The sequence below is a fragment of the Aureobasidium subglaciale genome (assembly GCF_000721755.1).
Source record: "Aureobasidium subglaciale EXF-2481 unplaced genomic scaffold scaffold_5, whole genome shotgun sequence".
In the NCBI taxonomy this organism is placed as follows: domain Eukaryota; kingdom Fungi; phylum Ascomycota; class Dothideomycetes; order Dothideales; family Saccotheciaceae; genus Aureobasidium; species Aureobasidium subglaciale.
The window spans coordinates 666,308-688,471 of record NW_013566990.1 but is presented as its reverse complement, the minus strand read 5'-3'; the positions used below and the strand labels follow the sequence as shown (position 1 = coordinate 688,471).

Genomic DNA, 22,164 nt, shown 5'->3' with positions numbered 1-22,164 from the left:
GTATATCCCAACAACCTGACACAGTGAGCTCGCTACGAAGCATAACACACTTAGCCTTCTAGTTTCGATCCTGGGCTCGTATGCATCATCATAGAGTGCCCGTCTGATAAAGCTATGTGCTCGACAATGGCCTTCGTGCTGCTAGCGATCCATCTCACATGTGACATCTCACATGTGAGTTTGGTGGTTTAGGGTCACAACCCTAAGCCGGCTCCTTTCTGAGGTAGCCCGAAAGGAAGCGCAGATGACCTCCGACTGTTCTCAAGCGCACGCTCCAAGCTCACACAAGACTTCATAGGTACTCGAACACTCTTGACCAGGAATTAGAGGTATGAGTATGAGTGTGTTCATGGCCATGGCCATAGTAAGACCCACGATGAGAGGCACAGTAAGTCACGTGTCACGCGACTGAGGGGTTTTGACGCGTCGTTGCTGCCTGTCGTGTTGACCACTTTCACTATCAAACACTGCATCAAATTGGCCATTCACTATCTGCTTTGCATCCGTATTGCCCACGATGCCGCGCACAAGAAGTCAGAGCCGCGAGCCCAGTGCCGAACCGCAATTGGTGTACCGTCAGGCTAGGGCCCGAGACGGACAGTCCACGCGCGATACGCGTCAACTCCAACGACGTAAGTGATACTCGTCACTTGTGATACATCTACCACTGCTTGTTTTGTCGAGATCCGGCTACCTCTCCTGCACACTCAGTGAAAGTCTCGTGGATTGATTCATCGAGCAGAACTTGAGCCTCTGTCTGAGGACCTGAGTGAAGCTGAAAACGACAACGATATCGACGTCGATCTAGAGCAGCAAGACGCAGCTTCCGAAGAAGAAGAGGAGGAGATATCTAACTCTGACTCTGTCCCTTTCGACACCTTTTCCCAAACCGAACTCAAACAACTCGACCCTGATGAGATGGAAAATAAGTTGGGAGAGCTCAACTCGAAAGCCGGACTACTTCTTCGCTGCTTCAAACCACGTACTGGCGGATCTGCCGAGCTGCATCATCTGATCCGCCAGTTCAAGGATCCTCAATCAAGAGAACGACAGAAAGCGGACGGATGCTACAACTCGCTCAAGGAGACCCAGAAATATTTTACTCGTGGCGGAGAATTCCTTCGACCTGAGATGATTCTTCGATGCCTGCTTAGAAAGAAGGGTACGCAGCCACTACCTAAGGCTTGTCGACCATGGAGGCCGGACGATGTTATCTACAAAGCCAACCTAGCCGTCCTCGCGTATACAGCAACTCAGCCTGCTGATAACGAGTTGCTGGACGCTCAGATGTCCTTAGATCAATTGTTCCCTTCTCCATCTATGCGTGGGCTTGCCAAACCTGGGTTCAAGCCCATGCCAGGATACAGCGCGCTTGTATCAGAAACGTTCAAATTCGCTCTCGAACTCAGGACACAAGTGCTTGTTGGCATGCTCAAGGACAGCACGTCACAAGACGATGCGGCGCTGATGATTTTACAAGCTATGCTTGAGTTCGATGAGAATGATGACAATTTCGAAGAGGACATGAGCGCGATGCAAAGCCTTCAAACCGCACTTTCTGACAACCGCCATGCAAAGGGGTGGGAAGGTCTTGACCCTCACTCCTTTGGGACCGACAGGTACGCCGAAATGATCATGCGTCGTACTCACGAGATCAAAAGGCTACTCTTCAGCGATATCGAGAATCCTTTTGTGGATTCTTCCGCAACCCTAGAATCTGGCTTGGTCAAGCTGCAGAATAACTATCCTCTGGAGACGTTTAAAGAGAATCTGCTCCAATGGTGTAACTTGCGTCTTTCTGAGATCGATAACAGTATCAAGCAACTCGGCGGTATTGACGAGATCTTCAACAACTTGGAAGAAGAGATCAGAGAACGCCTTGATAATCCACATGCGTATGATTACGAGGACGAAGAGGAGCCGGAGGTATTGCAAGATCTCGATCCTAGCAAGCAAGCCACTGAGAGGGCAGCAACATCGAGGTAAGAGTCAAGTCCTCTCAATCGAATACTCTCACTGACATTCCATTAGCACAAAGCAAGGTGCAAGACCATTGACTCTGTTCAAGGGTCGGCCCAGCCCGTCCACTGATGCTCCAGCGATCAGTACCACGCGTGTGGAGCGAACTGGAAGTCTGACACAACACGGCACTGATGCTCAAGTGGTCGAAGTTACAGCCCCGTCCGCTAGTATGGCACCACGGAGAGACCCTGTGCTGGCAAAAAGGGTCGCGATAGCAGCAGCTCGTGACGAAGAAGATCGTCGGAAAAGACGGTTCATCGACCCACAGCCCGATGGTGAGAGGATAATCGATGATATCCTCCCATCCCAATCCCAGTTACAAGGCGGCCTCCGACAACCTGGTACGCAAGGACAGGTATTGGGGACTCAGATCGTGGTAGATCCAGATTTGATGAGGGATCGTGTGGATAGTCCCAGTGAAGACGAAGGCTTTCAACAGGATGCGCGCGTCATACCTAACGTCAGACCTCGGCCGAGTATCTCAACTGCTCCTGCTCGAGCTCCCACACAAGAGGAGTCTACACAGCCAGAGCGCCGGCGCAGGGTCCGTCAAGAAGAGTCTATGGATCCGAGACCACGAACGAACCCTGGCCAGCTTCTCGAGCCATTCCAATCGACCAATGATGTCGACGCGGACACTGTGAGACTTGCGTCTCTCGAAACCCGACGTGAAGTACAAAAAGCCACCTTTGCGAAGACGCAAAGGCCACGCAACCCATGGACCGATGCAGAGATAGGAGCTCTAATTAGGTACATCAGGGACTACGGTACTTCCTGGGCTAGCATTAAGAGAATCGATGAGGGTCCAGACGGGGAAAAGGTACTCGAAGTACGCAGTGCTGAGGACATACGCTTCAAAGCCAGAGAGATCAAGGTCAAGTTCCTTTGGTGAGTGTGATTCAATCCAGTTCTGAAACACAGGGATAGCTAATGACATCGCAGTGCCTCGAGAGAGCTTCCTGCGAACTTTAATAAAGTCGCTCTGGGCAAGAAGGAGATTGAAAAGGTCAACAGACATGTGACATATGAGCAAGCGCCCCAGCGATCGCGCGCTCGCATTGACACTCCATCACCACCGCGATCACTAGAAGAATCAGCCGAGGAACCAGCTGAGGAGTAATTTGCGGGTCTGCCACCTATGCTGTCTATGCGCACATGTCACGAAAGGTATCTGACAGCGTTGATATCAACAAGCAGCAGCAAATATCAGACAATTCAAATGTATTTGGGTATGCATATGATTTTCTTCATACAAATTTAGAGACATCAGACATTCAAAACACCTTTACCTACGCCGTCGCCCGGATATCTTTCCCTATTGGTATATACAACAAATGCGTCATGTGATTTTCTTCCATCTTCCTCTCCTTTACAAAAAGTCGTTTCAAGAAACAGTTGAAGCCTTTTCTGTCTCTTACAGCTTCAGTCTCTCGTTACCCTTCCAGCCGTGAGCCTCTGCGATCATCTCGGCAGCACGCTCACCAATGGCGAGAACGGTCAACATAGGGTTGATGGTAGGCATCTCGGGGAAAACACCGGCATCCGCGATTCTGACACCCTTGAGACCCTTGACCTTGAGCTCATGATCCACGACGGCAAATTCGTCCTTGCTGACATCGCCCATCTTTGTGGTACCAGCAGGGTGGTAGACAGTATGAGCAGCGCGTCTTCCGTACTCGGAAAGCTGCTCATCGGTGGTGCACTTGGGTCCGGGAGCAACCTCTCTCTTGATCCAGTCGGAGAAGGGGGCTTGTGTTGCGATTTTACGGGCGGCTTTGAAGCCGGCGACGATGGTGGCGGCGTCGTAGCCTTCGGGGTCGGTGAAGTAGCGGAAGTCGAGGGCGGGCTTTACAGTGGGGTCGGCAGAGGTGAGGAAGAGGCGGCCGCGGGAGCGGGGACGGGGAATGTTGGGGGTCATGCAGAATGCATCGATGGGGGTGTCGTAACCGAGACTGAATTGTAGGTTAGTCATTCTGCTTCTTGGGAGTTGAGGATTTGGAGCTCAAGACTTACCGAGAGGTGTTGAGGCAGAAGGGGATCTGGTAGCAGTGCATCATGATGTCTGCGGCTTCACCGTCGCCGTTGTGGGCATCGGGGGCCTCGCGACGGAGGAAGATACCAGCGTCAGAGTCCATGGTGGTCTGGTTGGCGGGAACGGGCTTGTTCAACTCCCACATGATGATGGTCTCGGGGTGATCGAGCAAGTTCTCGCCAACACCGGGGATGTCCTTGACGACGGGGATGTTGAGCTCCTCGAGCTGCTGCTTGGGTCCAAGACCGGACAGAAGCATGAGACGGGGGGTGTCAACGGCACCGGCACAGAGAATGGTCTCGGCCTTTGAGTTGAGAGTGTACTTGGAGCCGTCCTGGAGAGCGACATTGATACCGGTGACCTTGTCGCCCTTGACGTTGACCTTGCTGACCCACGCGTTGGTCAGAACAGTCAAGTTGGGTCTCTTCTCGTCACCACGGAGGATGGGGTGGAGGTAGGCAACGGAAGCACTGCTTCTGTGGCCGTTGTCGGGGTTGTACGAGACGGAGAAGAAACCAACACCCTGGGTCAGTTGACCCTTGGACTTGATCTCCTTGTTGAAATCGTGGATGATGGGAATGTTCATGGCGGTGGAGCACGAATCGATCCAGTCGATGCAGAGCTGGTTGCGGTGTCTCTCGTGGACGGGCTGGGTCGAGTTTCTGATGTTGTCCAACAGACGCATGAAGGTCTTGAAAGACCATCCCTTGCAGCCCTGAGCCTCCCAGCGCTCGCAGTCGTACTTGAAGGGACGGAAGGAGATGAGGGTGTTATGCGAAGAGCAGCCACCGAGAACCTTTGCACGGGAGTGGCGGATGTGCGAGTTACCCATGGGCTGCTCGGTGGTGCCGTAGTCGTAGTCGAGCTCACCACCAAGGAGGTTCAACCAATCCTTGAGAAGCAAGACTCTGTTGTCCATGAAGTCCGAGGGACCGGCCTCGATCAGCAGGACCTTCTTGTTAGGAAGGTAGTCGGAGAGACGACTGGCGATAACACATCCTGCAGTGCCACCGCCGACAATGACAAAGTCATAGTAGTTCTCGGGGTTCGAGGGAAGATGTGTAGTAGTCATGATGGGCTAAGTATGTCCTCCAAACGAATGTGGACAAGAAGAGTGAAATGCAGAGAGACAAAAAGAAGAAGAACCAAAAATTGTCGGCTACTGCGGGCACACGTATATAAGCTTCGGCTGCAGCAAACACAGCTCCTCAGAAGTAACTCCTTCGATCTGTACTCGACAAGTCAACCTGCTCCACCGGCTCACGCGATTGCGGGTGACGCCCCAATCTTAGCGGCCACGCCTAGAGTATCGCTGATTCATGCGTTGGGCAAAGTTTCACAAATGTGCTTTGGTCGCGTCTGCTCGCTGTCAGAAAGTCTCTTGTTCCATGAGCGTGCCCAGGCCGCGCTGCGAGCACACCATCAATGTACGCTAGGGCACGGATAGGAAAACCCTGGTCGTAGCGTCGATCGGAGAGGAAGCTTGCGAAAGCTGTTGCTGGGGAACAGGCAAAGGATCTCGCTGCCGGAAAAAGCTCGACTGTCCTCTCTGCCTAAGCACAAAAAGTTGGCCTATCGCTAGCTTACTCTTGACGAATTGGTTGGCAAGACTTGCATCTGGTGGCTTGCTTCAAAAAAGTGTCTGTTCTGTAAGGCTGCGAAGCCGTCGTTCCGAGAGCCTCTGCTGCCAAAAACCCCTCCAAACCTACCGTCAAACAAACTTTCCACGTGAATTCCCTCCCACGTCAAGCGTGCTTTTTATTGCTCGAGCTCTTATCAGCAAAGGTCATCACATCCGTATTGCCAATATTCTGTCGCCTTCAAGAACAACGTGGACTCGCTTCGTCCGTTTGATCCGACCATTGGAGATAAGGAGAACGAACACTTTTTCGCAATTCATCATGACTTATCCACTTCGCCAGCTATACTACGACGGCAAGCGTCAAAATGCGACATCACACAGCACCTTTGAGACGGTAGACCCGGCTACGGCTAAACCTGTAGGAGAGGTTCAAACTGCTTCCCATGCCGACATTGATAAAGCTATTGTCTCTGCACAATCAGCTTTCCAATCATGGTCCACCACTCCCCCAATCGAGAGGTCTCGTATCCTGTTGAGGGCAGTTGCTCTTTTGCGTGAACGCAACGATGAGATTGCCAAAGTCGAGACCCACGACACAGGCAAGCCTTTCTCAGAGACCAGCACTGTAGATGTCGTGACCGGAGCCGACGTCCTCGAATACTATGCCAACATGGTTGCCTCTGGCGGTCTAAATGGCGAAACCACACAACTCCGTCCTGACGCCTGGGTCTACACGACCAAGAACGCTCTGGGCGTCTGCGCAGGCATTGGAGCCTGGAACTACCCCATCCAAATCGCCCTTTGGAAATCCGCCCCTTGTCTAGCAGCAGGAAACTGCATGGTGTACAAACCATCAGAATTCACCCCTCTGCACGCTCAAATCCTGGCCGAAATCTACACCGAAGCCGGTGTTCCCGCTGGTGTCTTTAACGTCGTCCAAGGAGCTGGAGATGTAGGCGCTTACCTCACCGCTCACCCATCCATTGCAAAAGTCAGCTTCACAGGCCAAGTCAGCACCGGCATGAAAGTAGCAGGCTCAGCAGCCGGAAACATGAAATACGTAACCATGGAACTCGGCGGAAAATCTCCTCTAATCATCCTTCCCGACTGCCCCGTGGAGAACGCAGTCGACGGAGCAATGATGGCAAACTTCTTCTCCACCGGCCAAGTCTGCACAAACGGCACCCGAGTCTTTGTTCCCAAAGCCATGCTCCCAGCTTTCGAGGAACGTCTCTTGCAGAAGATGGAATATGTACGTGCCGGAGACGTCATGGATCCAAACACAAACTTTGGCCCCTTGGTCAGCAAGACGCACTATCAAAAAGTGCTCGAATACATCAAGCATGGTGTAAACACCGACAAGGCAAAACTGATCCATGGCGGCTTCTCAAAGCCCTCCTTTGCAAACACAAACCCCGAAGGTTACTGGGTTGCCCCCACTATCTTCACCTCCTGCACCGACGACATGAAGATCACGCGCGAGGAAATCTTCGGCCCTGTCATGTGTATCCTGCCCTACTCTTCCGTTGAAGAAGTGGTAAAGCGCGCAAACGACACACCCATGGGTTTGGCAGCAGGGGTGTTCGGCCAGGATATCAATGCAGCACATAAAATTGTTTCGCAGTTGCAGGCGGGAATCACTTGGATCAATACTTGGGGAGAGTCACCGGCTGAGATGCCCGTGGGAGGGTGGAAGTTGAGTGGTGTGGGAGTGGAGAATGGACGTAAAGGCTTGGAAGCTTGGGTGAAGAATAAGAGTACGCTGGTTGAGATGGGCGGGATTGTGGGTACTGTGTTTGCTAAGCTGTAGGAGAGACATGTTGTATATTTTATTGTGAATATCATTCCCTCGAGAATATCATTTTCTTTGACTGACATGTCTAACAAGTGGAATTCTTAGAATGGTGCGCGTTACGTGGGGTTCAACGCAAGAGACCGTAAATTGATACCATGATTCGTGCTATATTACAGTGCATGGTATTGAAATCTGAATGGCTGACCACGTGAGAAGATATCCATCTGCAGTGCCAGATAATAATTTCCTCCGAGACTATTAGCCAACCTCGATTCGCAGGTCGAACCAGTTGTCGTTTTTTGGCCGACATCGGACGCTCAGAGATATGGCAGCGACGAAAGCCATACTTACGACGGCCCATGCAGCTGTGCAGCATGTATCTCGGTATCAGATTAGCGACCCCAGAGGATCAGGGGTCTCTTGGTTGCGTAATCCGGCCGAACCCTTGGGGTGGGAGGGGAGCCACGCCATTCAGAGCAGATTGTGGCGTCAGCGATAATCAGGAGCTGTCGCAGTCGCCGATAGTAGATAAGGGTGGATGATATGTCGAGCAATGACCGGGAAACTTTCACCTCTTTGCGTTGGCCGGGATATCATAACCTCTTGTCATAAAATCACGGCTTTTGCCTATCGGTTTGCTCTGATCTCTAGAGGAGAAGAGGGTCTTGAGATTGTCGTTGTGCATCTTGCGCTTCTTGATCTCTTGCTCTTGCATGACCTTTGCTGTCAGGGCAGCGGTCGATGAGTTGTTGATGTTGCTGGCATCCTTCCTGTCGGTGACTGCTACCAGGGCAGGTGCCTCGTCGGCTTCCTCGCGCTTCTTGCGCTTCTTTGACTCTTTTGCGGCTTTCTTGAGTGAATGGGCCAGACCCTTTTCCTTCAGAGTCTTGACGCGCAGACTCAGACGGGCGATGTCTTCGGAGGTGGTGGGTAAGATTGGGATGACATCGTTGGAGGCGTACTCCTGATCGCAAGTAACACAGCGTTCTCCCGAGACTTCCTTGATGGCAGTGGCGGAGAAAGCGTGACCGCAAGGAACGAGGTAGACGGCTTTCTCGCCAGGACCGAGACGGTCGCCAGTGACGGGACACTTCCAGGCATTCTTGACGTCCTTTGCAGCATTGGTGTCGACGTCAAACTTGATCTCGACAATGTCCTTCAGACTCTTGACTGAACCCTGAAGGACGGTCTCTGCCTCTGCTTTTGTAGTGGTGGCAGTGTCGTCGGACGGCAGTAGATATTCAATGATTGATTCTTTATTGTACAGTTTTCCATTCGAGTCGGAGACGATGGGCGGCGAGAGGGGTTTACGGGAAATGGGATCAGTGGACCAGCCATATTCCTGTCGTTCGTTCTGTGATTGTTTGATCTCGGTCGTGGTCGGGTCGCGCGCGGCTTCCTTGACCAGTTCGCGACGCGTTGGGATACTTCCACCGTCGTTACCCATGTCGTCTGGTATGCAGCTGGTTATGGGCGAGTCGAAAGGTGACGAGGTCGCGTCTTGAAATGATGATATTCGTGATGGTCGAGGAGGCATCGGCTTTTCGCACAGCCGTTCCGATGGGCTTGCATGTGACAGGCCATGACGTTGACACAGGCAGTCTTGACTCTCGATATCTCGAGGCGGCAATAACTCGACCAAGTCCCAATCGTCATTGACTCGAACCTCTACGACAACAGACATGGATACTCTTCTACCGTAGCTGCGATATAGACGACTACTACTATGAGCACACCATTGCTCTTCGGTCGCGCCTGTGCGAAACACGCCTGGCAAAGGCAATCTAACACGGCCCTTCCTTTCTTCCAATCACAGGCCACTCGCTCCTTCACCTTTACTGCTAGAACGTACACTCGTCCACGCTTCTTCCAAAATGCTCGCCACTTCTTCCGAAATCCACCTTCGCCCGTCAAGGGTGGCACCGCCTGCCTCGCTGCTGCCGCTCTCTCTCCGGCCGCATTCGTATCATTGAGTGAGAATGAAGAGTCGGAGGATGGCTTGACTGGCGAGCAACAAATGCTCGAGGCTTCTAGGAAAGAGCTGGCTGAGCAAGTCCCTGGCTGGGTTGGAGGCTCAAAGTCTCTCCGCATAGGCATCTGGAAGTTCCTAGATACTTGGATCATTGAGCCTATCGCGACTGGCTTCCGCTTACTACATCTCATCTTCATCTTCGTCCCTGTTATCGTCACCGTACCCGTCATCTGGCTTGGCTCGAGACAAGCCGAGAAAGACAACGAGAGGTCAGGAACTCTCTGGTGGTACGCCTTCTTGGTCAATGGCATGGAGAGGGCTGGTGCTGCCTTCATCAAGGTACGTTGCTTCACTGCTTTGCATGTTTGCAACCCTACTAATCCCGTCTAGCTCGGCCAATGGGCTGCTTCCAGGACAGACATTTTCCCTACTCAGATGTGCGCCGTCATGTCTGCTCTTCACTCCAATGCTCCTGCCCACACGCTGCATCACACTAAGAAGACGATTGAGCGATCCTTCGGCATGGCCTTTGACGACATCTTTGACGAATTCGACGAGAAGCCATTGGGTGTCGGCGCCATTGCACAGGTCTACAAGGCAAGATTGAAGCCTGATATCGCCGTCAGTGAAGATCTTGATCCTCATAGCTCTGACACGTATCGTGAAAAGATCAAGAGAGGCGTCGACATTACTCTCAAGAGTACGCCGCAAAGGACGCCTTCTCAATATGTTGCCATCAAGGTCCTTCATCCAAAGATTGAGCGCATTGTCCGCAGAGATCTGAAGATTATGGGCTTCATGGCTTCCTTGATCAATCTGATCCCTACCATGGAGTGGCTCTCTTTTCCCGACGAGGTTGAACAGTTCGGCGAGATGATGAGGTTACAACTGGATCTTCGCATCGAGGCTGCCAACTTGACCATCTTCCGCAAGAACTTCCGCAACCGAACGACTGCCTGGTTCCCCTACCCTTACACACAATACACTTCTCGCCAAGTGCTGGTTGAAGAGTTTGCTCAAGGTATCCCACTAGAAGACTTTTTGCAAAATGGTGGAGGCGTCTTCCAGAAGGAGATTGCTGATGAAGGTCTCGATGCCTTCCTTCACATGCTCTTGATTGACAACTTCATTCATGCTGATTTGCATCCTGGAAACATCATGGTTCGCTTTTACAAGCCAGCTCAGATTGACGTCAAGGGCAGCTTCTTTAGTCGACCAAAGCCCGATCCAAAGAAATCCACCGACGTAACAGAAGAAGTCCTGGAGCGCTTACGACCGCACAGAAATTCAAAGGAAGACTGGGGCAAGACTTTGGACCAGATTGACCATGAAGGATATCGACCACAGCTAATTTTCATCGACACTGGTCTCGTCACCGAACTCAATGGTCTCAACCGCCGCAACTTCCTCGACCTCTTCAAGTCGGTAGCCGAGTTTGATGGTTACAAAGCAGGACATTTGATGGTTGAACGCTGTCGTCAACCATCCGCTGTGATTGACAAAGAAGTATTCGCTCTCCGCATGCAACACCTCGTCCTCGGGGTCAAGAGCCGCACTTTCGCCCTCGGCAACATCAAGATCGGCGACATTCTAAACGAAGTCCTCAGTATGGTCCGCGGCCACCACGTCCGCCTCGAAGGCGACTTTGTAAACGTCGTCCTCAGTATCCTCCTCCTCGAAGGCATTGGCCGCAGTCTAAACCCCGAATTAGACTTGTTCTCAGGGTTCGTTGATTTTGCCGCTTCTATGTATTTTGAAGGACTTTTGTAAGCTAATGTTTTTTGGCGTAGTGCTCTTCCCATTCTAAGACAACTGGGCACTTCTGGCGGTGCTGGAAATATGCTAAAGGGAGGTGATTTGTCCATGATTAAAGTGTGGGCTGGTCTTGAGGCGAGGAAGTTTATGCAGGCTAGTGTGGAGAGTGTGGAGAGTTTGGTTGCTCATGATCAATTGAGTCCTAATATCTAGATGGAGGATGGCATTTGGTTGGATTCAGCGGCAAGTATGTCTGGTTTAAGTGACTGGACTTTTTGTATCATACGCATCTTCATTTCTGCAGCACGGCGTTCGCACGGACTTGCTACCTCAAACACAAGAGATGTATTTAGGTGTGCTGCTGTTGGTAATAGGCTTTATGATGTCCATGCTCTACTTGCCAGGGTGCTCCCCCTGGCCATTTTGTACGAGCTGTATAATCATTATTCTCGGCTACGATGATGGTCTTGATCCTCCTGATACGTCCCGTAGATACCTGTCAACTTTCTGACATATTTTCGAGGTACGATAGAGTGATGGGAGCATCGTGTAGTTGAAACGCGACCTTTTGTGTTTGAGTATCAATCTCGTAGCTTTCTCCCAATTGTCGTGGACGCGAAAAGCGGAACTTCGAGTGTAGCGGGAAAAAGTTTCTCTCGTAACAATCTTGACAAGACAATCATTCGTGTTTACGGTTATATACACGACTTAGTTATCATAGAAATGACAAGTACATGGGTTGTTGGGGAGAGAGATGTGATGCATCAAGACCATCGCGCGTAATATCAGACACGGCTTGCAGGACGCGTTCTGAGATGTTGGTCCTGCCCCATCCGAGCAATCTACCAACTACATTTTATTACCATGTCAATTGCCTAAGGATCCCAAGATAGAGTGTTTGGTACCTCGACAGACTCAATAACCATTTCATCGTTTCCAGCATGTTTTCCGACGCCAATCGTATACCGGCCTTTCTGCAACATCCACTTTCGATTCGACCACTCTGCGACGTCGCGTAAGTTGACTTTCAGCTCAACGACTGCATTGTACTGCGGCTGCAGAAGATCTGTTCGGCCAAACGCGACGAGGCGACGCGCTGCGTGTTGCTGAGATGGCCACACATATACCTGTACGACCTCTTCACCGGCGACATCGCCTATATTTTGGACGCAAACACGAACAGTCCAGCTATCGTCATCTGCCCGGACACCCGATATCATGGTATCGAACACAGTATAGCTCAAGCCGTATCCGAACCACCACTGCGGCGCCACTCCAGCAGTCAAATGCCATCTATATCCTACTTGGCTGTTTTCCTTGTAGACGACTTTGTTATCGACGCCAGGCCAGCATTCTGCATCAGCGGCGAATGGTGTGTCAGAGTACTTCTTTGGCCATGTCATTGGTAGACGCCCATTCGGTGCTGTGGTGCCGAGAAGCACATCTGCACGTGCATTGCCCGCTTCTTGACCGCCGTACCAGGATTGCAAGATCGTGTGTGTATGGTCTGCCCGTGGCATTTCCACAGGCGAACCTGATTGATTTACTATGATGATGCGGTCGGGATGGCATGTTGAGGTCAGTAATGCTTGAACGAGTGCATCCTGATCGCCTGGAAGGGCCATAAAATGACGATCGTAGCCTTCGCTTTCCCACTCTTCGTTGAGCCCGATGACTACGATGGAGATGTCACTTTCATTGGCTAGTGACACGGCATCTGCAATTGTGGTCGTGTCTTCCTCTAAGAAACCGAGTCTGGTGGATGGCTGTGCGCCGTAGACGTGCATGGGTTCGACGTCCTGCGAGTTTGTCTTTACCGCACTGTTGGTCTTTGACTGTGCTTCCATTACGACTTTATAGCTGCGGCCGGTGGACATCGGTATGCTGGAGCGTATCTCGGGACTCCCGAAGGAGTAGAAGGTCTCTCCGTTGCCGCTCCAATCGGTGTTGTCAACGACAAGCTTATCATCTAGGAATAAACGACTATCGCCAACGCTCGAAATACTGAAGGTGTGGTCGCCGCTTGCCGTTGGTGTCAAGAACGAAGTTAGGCGGAATGAGTATGGCTGTCCACCATCTCTGAGACTTTCCGGTCCAGAGTCAAACAGGTCGATGCTTGAGTTGTTTCGATATTGTGTCTCCACGATCTCACCCACACAGTCAGCAGATGCAAAGAAGTCGATGCGTAGCATGGAAGTCTTCTCATCTTCTGAATGCCACTGCGTGGGACATAGAAGAGGTAGCCATTTGTGCGTACGACATCCTAGTGTACCTCGGCATCTATACCCATATCAACCAACGCAGTCTTGAACGACGCAAAGGGATGAGTAAGATACTCAGGATTCATAGCTGCACTACCACCACCGTTCGCTGCGCCGACCAGAGAATTTGGCCCGATGAAGGCTATCCTCTTGTTTTGCAGTTGGCGAGGATCAAGTGGAAGTCTGTTGCTGTCATTCTTGAGCAGAACCATGCCTCTGGCAGCTATCTTCCGCATGGTCGCGATATCTCTAGAGCCAGTCGACGAGGTCCCGGGCAAACGTCTACTAGCATGAGCGTCGGCCTCTGATAGATTTAGCTTGCCTAGCTTCTCTGCTAGTGTGAGCACTCTAGCAGAAGAGATATTGATCGCTGAGGTAAGCTCTTCGCGTTTTGTTGTCTGCAGTGCTTCGAGGAGTTTGTGGCCTCTCCTCAAGCTTGGCCCAGGCATTTCCAAGTCGCAGCCAGCTAACAAGCTTTCGACAGTTGAGTTTGTCCCACCCCAATCACTCATACAAAGACCTTGGAACCGCCATTGTTCACGAAGAACTTTGGCGAGCAGATGCTTGTGCATATCCATTTGAGTGCCATTGACAAGATTGTAGGCGGTCATGAGACAACCTGGCGGTGTGGATGATTTAATCACCATCTCAAAGGGACGAAGATATATCTCCCTGAGAGCCTGTTCCCCGATCTGTGCGTCAATGCTAAAGCGACGATGTTCTTGCTCATTAGCAACACTACTTCCCAATCAGTGAACAGCACTTCGAAGGACATTCATCACAAAACTCACAAATGCTTTATTGTAGCAACTACCTCACCACTCTCTTGAACACCAGCGACATAGCTTATCGCAAGCTTACCACTCAAAAAGGGATCCTCGGAGAACGACTCAAAGTTCCTGCCACCCAGAGGATTTCGATGACAACAGATTGTCGGTGCGAGTAGAACCTGGGCGGCCTTTGAACGGGTCTCACGGCCTAAAACTCGACCGAGTTCTTGTATATCCGAGGTAGACCATGTTGCTGCTTGTAGTACTGGGGCAGGTAAAAGTGCTGCTTTCGGTCCGTCTACTGAGATGCTGCCGCGTGCACCTGCTGGTCCGTCAGTGGTCTGCTGTGTGTAAGTAAGAATATAAGAGTAGAGTAGTTTTGGAGTGAAATCACCTTGATGGCACCAATACCTAGACGTGGTATCTCTTACGTATGCCAGCCATCTGAACCAGAAAGGAGAGAGACTTTTTCCTCCAGGGTCAATTTTGAGAGTAGGTCGTATACCAAGTTGGATACTATGTTTGACTTTCGGCGAAGAGTCTGTGCTCAATTATCGACTATCTACTGCTGACTTGTAGGAAGTGTGGGAATCGATGTACTAGATATGCGATACAACGAAGTCATGGTTGTCGGAATTGAGGGCCGCGATCCGCCTATCGTTTTGTCAGGGTGGATCCACCATGATACCACGGATAGGACTGTTCCTGATCCGATGCATGAATCTTGAGCTAGGCCAGCTTCAAGGTAGAACGTACTGGTCTCGAGCTAGGAAGGAGCGGTTGAGGAACTCACTTGGCACAGCTTTTCGGCCGACAAACTATGAGGCTGTCGATACTCCAACCCAACACGGTCAAAATATCCATCTCAATGCATCTTCTTATCACCGAAATTCTGACACGGACTCCGGCCAAAGTCATGTGTAAAGAGGATGACCTTGGGTAATGACTAAAACTTCGAGAACACTTCCGCCGACCTCAACACCATTGAAGACTCGACGAGATGGAATCTGCAAACACAACCACCAAGCTTGATCACAATGGCAAATACCTACTCGTCCTACTCTGCTACGTCTCCGTGCTCAACTCAGCGACTCAAGGTTATGACTCCGCTATGATGGTACCATGCCCTCAACCTCCCCCCTTCCAGCACAGCAACCGCTAATCGCACCTGCCATCACAAAAGAACGGTCTCCAGATCCTACCTTCATACACAGAATACTTCAACTTGACAACTTCAACAACTTCACTGAATGTCGCCGTTGTGTTTCTGGGCTCTGTGGTCGCTACACCTTTTGCGGGTGCTTTGGCAGATCGGTGGGGTAGGAAATGGGGCATGGCTGTCACGGCAGCCATAGCTTTGTTGGGTGCGGCGATTCAATCTGCTGCTGTGCATGAAGCTATGTTTTGCATCGGTCGGTTTATTGTAAGTTTCTCTCTTCCTTTTCTCTTACTACTCACAGTCCCAAGATAGGCAAGAGGAAGCAGCAAAAGACTGACGAGTAGCTTAGGTCGACATCTCCATCACTAAAGGCTCCACAGCAGCACCAGATTACATATCAGAGACCTCGCACCCCAAACACCGCGTCCTTCTCACCGGTCTCTGTGGAGCAGCATGGTATGTCGGTGGTGTAGCCGCCGCCGCCATAACTTTCGGCACCCAATACCTCTCCACGACATGGAGTTGGCGAGCACCCTCTTTGCTTCAATTCCTGCCTTCAATGCTTTGCTTGATTGTCTTGCCGTTCGTTCCCGAGAGCCCCCGTTGGCTGGTTTACAATGATAGATACGAGGAAGCGAGGGTTGTATTGTTGAAATACCACGCTAACGGTAACGAGGACTCCGAGTTGCTGCGGGTTGAAATGGCGGAGATTGTGCAAACGCTAGAGTATGAGAAGAGTGTCCAAAAGGCGAGTTTTAGATCTCTGGTGGCTACGAGACCGAATCGATGGCGTTTTGGTATTGTGGCTACTGTGTCTAGTAAGTCACTTATTGCGTCGACTTGTGTAGAGTCATTGCTGACCCGAATTAGTTTTCTGTCAAATCTCTGGAAACAACATTATTACCTATTATTTGGGTACTGTTCTCACCACCGTCGGCATCACAGGGGTACAAACACAATTGGCTATAAATCTAGGCTTGAGCGTTTTCAACCTCATCTGTGCTATAGCAGGTAGTTCTGTATGCGAGAAAATCGGTCGAAGACCCTCATTCCGTAAGTTCACCCTTCACAATATATACACGTATGCACAGCCGCAGATAAGATTGCTTAACGTGATCCCGTTGATATAGTGGTCTCTACAACAACAATGGCTCTCCTCCTCATAATCGTCAGCGTCCTCACAAAACAATTCGCAACCACCACATCCCAAGCCGCCTCTGCCGCCCAAGTAACACTAATTTTCCTCTTCTACCGCGCATACTCATTGGTCTGGACACCACTAGCCTACCTCTACCCCTTAGAAGTGCTATCCTTTTCCTTGCGCGCAAATGGTATGGCGTCGTACAATGGACTCTGCTATCTAGCCGCTTTCTTCAACACGTATATCATCCCTTATGCGATGAGATGGTCAAGTTGGGGATTTTATTTGATTACGGCGCTTTGGTGTTTTGTGGAAGTGGGGATTATGTGGGTCTACTTTCCGGAGACCAAGGGAATGACTTTGGAGGAGGTGGATGTTGTCTTTGATGGAACTACTCATGCGGATCTTGATATTGAGATGAAAGGGATTCCGGTGGTTGAGGGTGAAGAAGTCATGGATGATGTCGTTGGAAAATATGGGATCAACGGGAAGGTCAAACAGTAGCGATTGAGGGTCAAGATTTCTTATGCTCCAGCCATAGTCGCAACATCCTTCTGTGCCTCTTTCGCCGTCTCCTCATTTTCATACCCATCTTTCTTATTGTCCGAAGCAGGACTCCTGTCTAAAGCATGTTTGAAGATTGGGCTCTGCTCGAGCATTTTCCAGTCCATAACCATGTACGCATTTTGCTGTGATAACTTGACCTCCTCTGCACCTCGTGTACTGACTTCATGGGCATAAGACTGGAGTTGTTCTGTCAGATCTGGAGAAGCAGAGAGAGAGAGAGGCGTGATGAGCGGTGAGGATGTTGACAAGATTGTATGCATCTTGAATTGCATGATTAAGTCCCTGTTCACGATCTGTCTCCCACGTTAGTAGTTTCCGATACTGGATGTATAGTGTTACTCACGAGGTGGCATCGCGTGCGCGGCGTCACCTGCCAGGACAACCCTTCCGTTTCGACTGTCCCATACTCTACTCTCCCAACAGCTCAGCTCCCCGAATCTAACATCCTGGTCCCTCTCTAGACATTCGAAAGCCGATTTGTAAGGCTCGCAGAGGAGACTACCTCTACGCTTGAGCTCGGTAATGCGAGAGGAAGGAGTCGTGAATGATGAGCGTGAGCCACGCTAGCCAGAGACCAGTTGGAAAGACCATGTTGAAGGGTCTTCGGATGGTTCATGCTGCACGACTGGTCATGTAAGCGTGATGTACCAATACTGCAATCGTCTCATAGAACTTACTAGATATGCAAAACAAGTCTGGGTGTAAGCATATGCTCCAGGCTGTTTAACGTCAGATTCGCTTCGATACACCAAGACCATTGAAGATTACCAAGATGCGCGGATCTCGAGAACAAGGCCCTGTCTTTATCTCCAGGATGGATGGTAATATCAGTGTGTAGGGCATTCTCCAGCGGCTTTGCAGCACCTTCTTCTTCGCCAATGATAAGGCTACGGACGGCAGAGCATGGTCCATCAGCACCGACGATCAATAATCCAGTCTCTGTCGATCCATCGGCAAAAACAGCAGTGACAGTATTGTCATCATCATATTGTATACCAACCAGTGAGTGGTTATACTATCTAACATCAGCAGCATTCCAGGCAAACGGGGATGGATACCACCTTGACGTCAACACCCTCAGCCACAAATATCCTCAGTTTTCTTCTCGATACCCGAACAATCTTCCCTGCGATGAGTACATCCTTCATGATCTCTCCCGTCAAGCCATTGTACATGCGCATGCGATCAAGTGGAGGCTCTGATCAATCAAGCGATGGGTCAACGTATGTTTCGTGAAGCCTTAGAATCAAATCTGCAGGAAGTAACGATTCAAGGAGGGGCAGCGCCCAATGAAGACCCATTATCCATTCTCGTGGACGGGAGGATGCATTAGATTCGTGGTCGAAGATCGCATAAGGTATGCCTGCCTGCGGTCTGAGGATTTGTAGTCGCCAGAGAAGTCACGATCTAGAAGGAGAAGCTACTAAAGATCTGCAACTGCGTTTACGAGCGGACATTGATCTGACCACGGTACATTGTTCATTCGATAGCAATGCGGAGAGACGGAGGGCATGAACCGTGTTCGCGCGGAAGAAACGATGCAGTGACACATGTCAGAGACGCACAGTCCCGTCAGGCCGTGCCAATCATATTGGATGCTTCATCTTGTACGCCGGACACTTAGCTATCTGCCGCACCACCTTCTTACTTAACGTTGATTAATCTGCCGAGCGCGTTTCGAAGTACGGCTTGTATCTGGGATCAGGGTTGAGCACTCTCGCCCGTCTGTGTGCCGCATCTCAATAGGACGGTCCAGATTCAATTAAAGCTATAAAGAGAGGAGTCGAGGTCCGGCGGAGATGTCACCCTTTTCTTCCATGTCAGCACACAAAACCGCCCAAGAAGGAAGCATTCATCACCATCTGATCGCGGTGACCCAGAATCATAGACGCGCGACACTCGATTGTGCTTGCCGAGCGTGCCGCGGGTTCAGCAGCCGGACGATCCTTGCAGGACCGCACTGACCCTGATCATAGTTGAGCACGAGCATATCGAGAAGCCTACACACAGAGAATCAAAGAGAACAAACATCCATCGTGTCGAAACCTTCGGACCGGACCGTCTGAAAGTTGCCATTCGAAGTGGAGAGGAGGCAAGGGGGCACGGGGGTGAGCGAGATAGAATATCACGATGGCGACAAGGGCAGAATGTAGTAGCGAGCCAACAACAGGATTAGATAATATTGCTGCAGCGCGAAACAACCATGACAATCGACAAACGGATGGTTTCGATGAAGACTTTCCTGAGGATGATGAAGCTAACGTGAGTATATGCTCATACGAGCAGAGATCTATCCTGCTGAAGCGATATTTGTCAGTCATCAGCCAGCGATTATGGACGCTCAGCGTCTGCAAGTTATCACAGCAGCATCCGCAGCGATATCGAAGACTATTACTGGGAGAACGGACGGCGGTACCACGCAATGGGAGGTGGAAGATACCTTCTACCGAATGACGACACGGAACTTGATCGTGAGGATATGAAGCACCATATGTGGACGCTCGTTCTTGAAGGGTGTCTTCACCTCGCTCCTGTTGGAGATCATCCAATGAAGATACTCGATGTCGGAACAGGGTCGGGTATCTGGGCAATGCAAGCAGCAGACCAATATCCATCAGCCGAAGTCATTGGATTTGATATTTCGCCCGTCCAACCAAGCTGGGTCCCGCCGAATCTGGCTTTCGAGATAGACGATCTTGAGAAAGAATGGTTGTGGCAGGCATCTTCATTCGACTTGGTGCACTGCAGATTCATGTTCATGTCTATTTCAGATTGGCCGTCAATGCTTGCACAAGCATATCACACACTCAGACCTGGCGGCTACGTTGAGTTGGCAGAGCTCGACCTACTTCCAGCGCCGGCATTCGACGGTCGATCGGGTCCACCATTGGTCAGCGAGTGGTTTGCGATACAGGGTAGCATCTTAGCGAAGAAGGGCTTCGACATTCGCATAGCGTCCAAGTTCAAGCAAATGCTTCTAGCTGCAGGATTTGAGGATGTGGTAGAGGTTGTGAGGCCGGTACCATGGGGGACCTGGCCATCCGACAAGCGACTCAAGGCCATTGGATTCTGGCATGTTGGTGAGTGGATGCCGAATGGTAAAACACGGCCAGATGGCTGATTGATGTATAGAACAGCTCAAGATGGGATTACAAGGAATCACCATGGCATCTCTGACCCGCGCAGGGTGGTCAGTCCCAGAAGTAGAATTGTTCCTCGCTGGATTGCGCCGGGAGATGAAGGACTCAAATTGGCAGATTCAAGATCAAGCGTAAGTTGCGACCAAAGTCCTACGAGCAGCAGGATCAATCAAGCATAGGTACATCGTATATGGTCGGAGACCAGGATAGGTGGCGGTGTGGTCAGAAGTCGATGGAGTGATTCGGAGAGTAGTCTGGAGGTGGCGACGATGGTGGAAGTGGCAGCTGGTCTGTGCTGTTGCCCAGCAACGGCTGTTTACTCGAGGCAGCCAAATCTTTCCGCACAAGCTCCGGTATACAGCAGATACTCGTCAGCCTAGCCATTCCACACTCAACACACCTAGCTATCAGCATCAATATCCACACAACTGTCATGGCGTCGCCTTCACGATCAGGCGGCACGATGCACGTCGCAGTCACATCACCATTCAAATTCCTCATGGGATCATCACATAGCGCCCCCGACATGTCGGTTAATGCCCTGGTCGATCGCTTCACCACTCTCGAAGTCAAGGATCGCGATGAAGATAGCGCAAAGCGCGCAGTACGACGACTGGAAGCTGCCTTGAGAAGGGCCGAGATGGCACGCGAGGAGGCAGAGACTGAAGCTACGGGCTTGCGCGACGAGCTCCGGGAACAGAGGGATATGGCAGAGGAGCGCCTGCGCGAAAAGATGGACTTGCGCCAAAGACTTGACGAGTACGAGGTACGACCAACACACATGATCTTGCTTGTTTGACGCACAACTGACCGGACATGACAGAAAAAGTACGAAAAGGCCAAGGAGCGTTTCAAGCAGCAGAAAGTTAAGCACGAAGAGCAACTGCGCAAGATGCAGAAGGAATACATGGAGCGCGAGAAGCTGCATTGGAGACAGCAACAACTACTACAAGAAGAGGTCGATTGGGAGAAGAAGCTGCGCGCTGATTCAAACGATTTGATTGCTTTCTTGGAAATTGATCACATTGTGGCTCTTCAAGCTCAGAAGGACAAGCACCTAGAGCTTCTTGCAAAGCAACAACGGGTTACACCAAATGTCCAGCTTCCTCAGGAGTCACTCGACGACTTTGACATCGAAATCGACACCCCGAAAAAGCAAGAGGACGAAGCTATGGCTGAAGACAATGACTACGCTGTCGAGGACAGCCCCGAGCCCGAGATCACGCGACCAAGCTCCAACCATACACCAGTCCGCAGCCACTCAAGCACCCCAATCGCCCACGACTCACCTCAACACACCACATCCCCTCCGCGGCCGTCAGCGCACACAAAGCAAACTCTCCGCGTCCCCATAAACTTCAACGACGAAGACGATTCCTCTTCAACCAGCGACAAGGAAAACTCCCTGCCTCTGCTCCAACCCCCTCGCACGCCAAACCCATCATCCCGCACAGTCAGCGCACCTCCCCACCACCTCAAGACCCCAATGACAATCTCTTGCTCAACACCCGCCTCGCACCCAAATATCCCAGACTTCTTGAACACGCCTATTGATAGGGAAGCCGCTCTTGCTGCAATCAGAGAAAGAAGAGGTAGGGCAAGGAGTAACGGTGCTGCTGGAATGGCTACACCGAGAAGGCTTGGGAGAGATGCCTCTGCGCCCCCTGGAGCTGGCAGTGTGGGTTCGAGATCTAAGAGTCGTGGACCTTGAGATGTATTCTGAGATCGCCTTTCTTGTACAAAGTTTTTCTTTCTTCTGGCTTTGAACTTTCGAGTCTTGGAGAAACTCCCTCTTCTTCGTGTGTTCTTCTAGGGATCTGGTGGGTTTGCAGCACGGCGTTTCTTGGAAGATGGGTCGGGAAGGTGTTGGTTCTGGTTGGTGTCTTTGTTCTTGGGTTCTTCTCTTCTTCTGTTGTACCTAAGTTTTTGTTCGAAATGCTAGTAATGATGTCCAAAACTTGCAAACCC

The 22,164-nt window shown here is 51.0% G+C and overlaps 10 protein-coding genes across 10 annotated transcripts; 5 read left to right on the top strand and 5 right to left on the bottom strand.

The window, feature by feature from the left end:
* Positions 1-517: 517 nt before the first annotated feature.
* AUEXF2481DRAFT_27681 (uncharacterized protein) lies at positions 518-3,142 on the top strand (the record flags this gene model as incomplete). Its single annotated transcript, XM_013490352.1, has 4 exons — positions 518-632; positions 743-1,982; positions 2,032-2,910; positions 2,965-3,142. 4 exons carry the CDS (start codon positions 518-520, stop codon positions 3,140-3,142), a joined length of 2,412 nt encoding a protein of 803 aa, XP_013345806.1.
* Positions 3,143-3,436: 294 nt separating this feature from the next.
* On the bottom strand, positions 3,437-5,126 carry AUEXF2481DRAFT_95993 (GMC oxidoreductase; the record flags this gene model as incomplete). Its single annotated transcript, XM_013490553.1, has 2 exons — positions 3,437-3,974; positions 4,036-5,126. The coding sequence occupies 2 exons, from the start codon at positions 5,124-5,126 to the stop codon at positions 3,437-3,439; spliced, it is 1,629 nt and encodes a 542-aa protein (XP_013346007.1).
* Positions 5,127-5,955: 829 nt separating this feature from the next.
* Positions 5,956-7,446, top strand: AUEXF2481DRAFT_63608 (uncharacterized protein; the record flags this gene model as incomplete). The annotated part of the gene is made up of 1 exon (XM_013490504.1): positions 5,956-7,446. The coding sequence occupies one exon, from the start codon at positions 5,956-5,958 to the stop codon at positions 7,444-7,446; it is 1,491 nt and encodes a 496-aa protein (XP_013345958.1).
* A 553-nt stretch (positions 7,447-7,999) lies between these two features.
* On the bottom strand, positions 8,000-8,878 carry AUEXF2481DRAFT_3245 (uncharacterized protein; the record flags this gene model as incomplete). The annotated part of the gene is made up of 1 exon (XM_013490246.1): positions 8,000-8,878. The coding sequence occupies one exon, from the start codon at positions 8,876-8,878 to the stop codon at positions 8,000-8,002; it is 879 nt and encodes a 292-aa protein (XP_013345700.1).
* Positions 8,879-9,058: 180 nt separating this feature from the next.
* On the top strand, positions 9,059-11,682 carry AUEXF2481DRAFT_37953 (uncharacterized protein). Its single transcript, XM_013490440.1, has 3 exons — positions 9,059-9,742; positions 9,794-11,127; positions 11,194-11,682. The coding sequence occupies exons 1-3, from the start codon at positions 9,158-9,160 to the stop codon at positions 11,369-11,371; spliced, it is 2,097 nt and encodes a 698-aa protein (XP_013345894.1). The 5' UTR covers positions 9,059-9,157; the 3' UTR covers positions 11,372-11,682.
* Positions 11,683-12,033: 351 nt separating this feature from the next.
* Positions 12,034-14,814, bottom strand: AUEXF2481DRAFT_27676 (glycoside hydrolase family 3 protein; the record flags this gene model as incomplete). Its single annotated transcript, XM_013490351.1, has 5 exons — positions 12,034-13,377; positions 13,431-14,157; positions 14,211-14,600; positions 14,621-14,705; positions 14,763-14,814. 5 exons carry the CDS (start codon positions 14,812-14,814, stop codon positions 12,034-12,036), a joined length of 2,598 nt encoding a protein of 865 aa, XP_013345805.1.
* A 113-nt stretch (positions 14,815-14,927) lies between these two features.
* AUEXF2481DRAFT_37949 (uncharacterized protein) lies at positions 14,928-17,457 on the top strand. Its single transcript, XM_013490439.1, has 6 exons — positions 14,928-15,306; positions 15,373-15,612; positions 15,698-16,166; positions 16,219-16,401; positions 16,479-17,349; positions 17,400-17,457. The coding sequence occupies exons 1-5, from the start codon at positions 15,190-15,192 to the stop codon at positions 16,991-16,993; spliced, it is 1,524 nt and encodes a 507-aa protein (XP_013345893.1). The 5' UTR covers positions 14,928-15,189; the 3' UTR covers positions 16,994-17,349; positions 17,400-17,457.
* On the bottom strand, positions 17,014-17,328 carry AUEXF2481DRAFT_27674 (uncharacterized protein; the record flags this gene model as incomplete). Its single annotated transcript, XM_013490350.1, has 1 exon — positions 17,014-17,328. The coding sequence occupies one exon, from the start codon at positions 17,326-17,328 to the stop codon at positions 17,014-17,016; it is 315 nt and encodes a 104-aa protein (XP_013345804.1).
* A 402-nt stretch (positions 17,458-17,859) lies between the features above and the next one.
* On the bottom strand, positions 17,860-18,275 carry AUEXF2481DRAFT_37948 (uncharacterized protein; the record flags this gene model as incomplete). The annotated part of the gene is made up of 2 exons (XM_013490438.1): positions 18,118-18,275; positions 17,860-18,071 (listed from the first exon to the last, which is right to left on the bottom strand). Coding segments are annotated over exons 1-2 (332 nt in total), but the record flags the coding sequence as incomplete, so codon positions are not given.
* A 911-nt stretch (positions 18,276-19,186) lies between these two features.
* On the top strand, positions 19,187-21,907 carry AUEXF2481DRAFT_27673 (uncharacterized protein; the record flags this gene model as incomplete). The annotated part of the gene is made up of 5 exons (XM_013490349.1): positions 19,187-19,318; positions 19,374-20,136; positions 20,189-20,327; positions 20,503-20,962; positions 21,020-21,907. 5 exons carry the CDS (start codon positions 19,187-19,189, stop codon positions 21,905-21,907), a joined length of 2,382 nt encoding a protein of 793 aa, XP_013345803.1.
* Between the last annotated feature and the right edge of the window lie 257 nt (positions 21,908-22,164).

What these genes read in the sequence shown, in the direction of transcription:
- AUEXF2481DRAFT_37949 (XM_013490439.1), top strand. Translation starts at nt 15,190, where the DNA reads ATGGAATCTGCAAACACAACCACCAAGCTTGATCACAATGGCAAATAC. An exon ending in GTTATGACTCCGCTATGATG is followed by an intron (nt 15,307 to 15,372) that starts GTACCATGCCCT and finishes CCATCACAAAAG; the next exon opens with AACGGTCTCCAGATCCTACC. An exon ending in TATTGTGGCTACTGTGTCTA is followed by an intron (nt 16,167 to 16,218) that starts GTAAGTCACTTA and finishes GACCCGAATTAG; the next exon opens with TTTTCTGTCAAATCTCTGGA.
- AUEXF2481DRAFT_37953 (XM_013490440.1), top strand. Translation starts at nt 9,158, where the DNA reads ATGAGCACACCATTGCTCTTCGGTCGCGCCTGTGCGAAACACGCCTGG. An exon ending in CTGGTGCTGCCTTCATCAAG is followed by an intron (nt 9,743 to 9,793) that starts GTACGTTGCTTC and finishes AATCCCGTCTAG; the next exon opens with CTCGGCCAATGGGCTGCTTC. An exon ending in GAATTAGACTTGTTCTCAGG is followed by an intron (nt 11,128 to 11,193) that starts GTTCGTTGATTT and finishes TTTTTGGCGTAG; the next exon opens with TGCTCTTCCCATTCTAAGAC.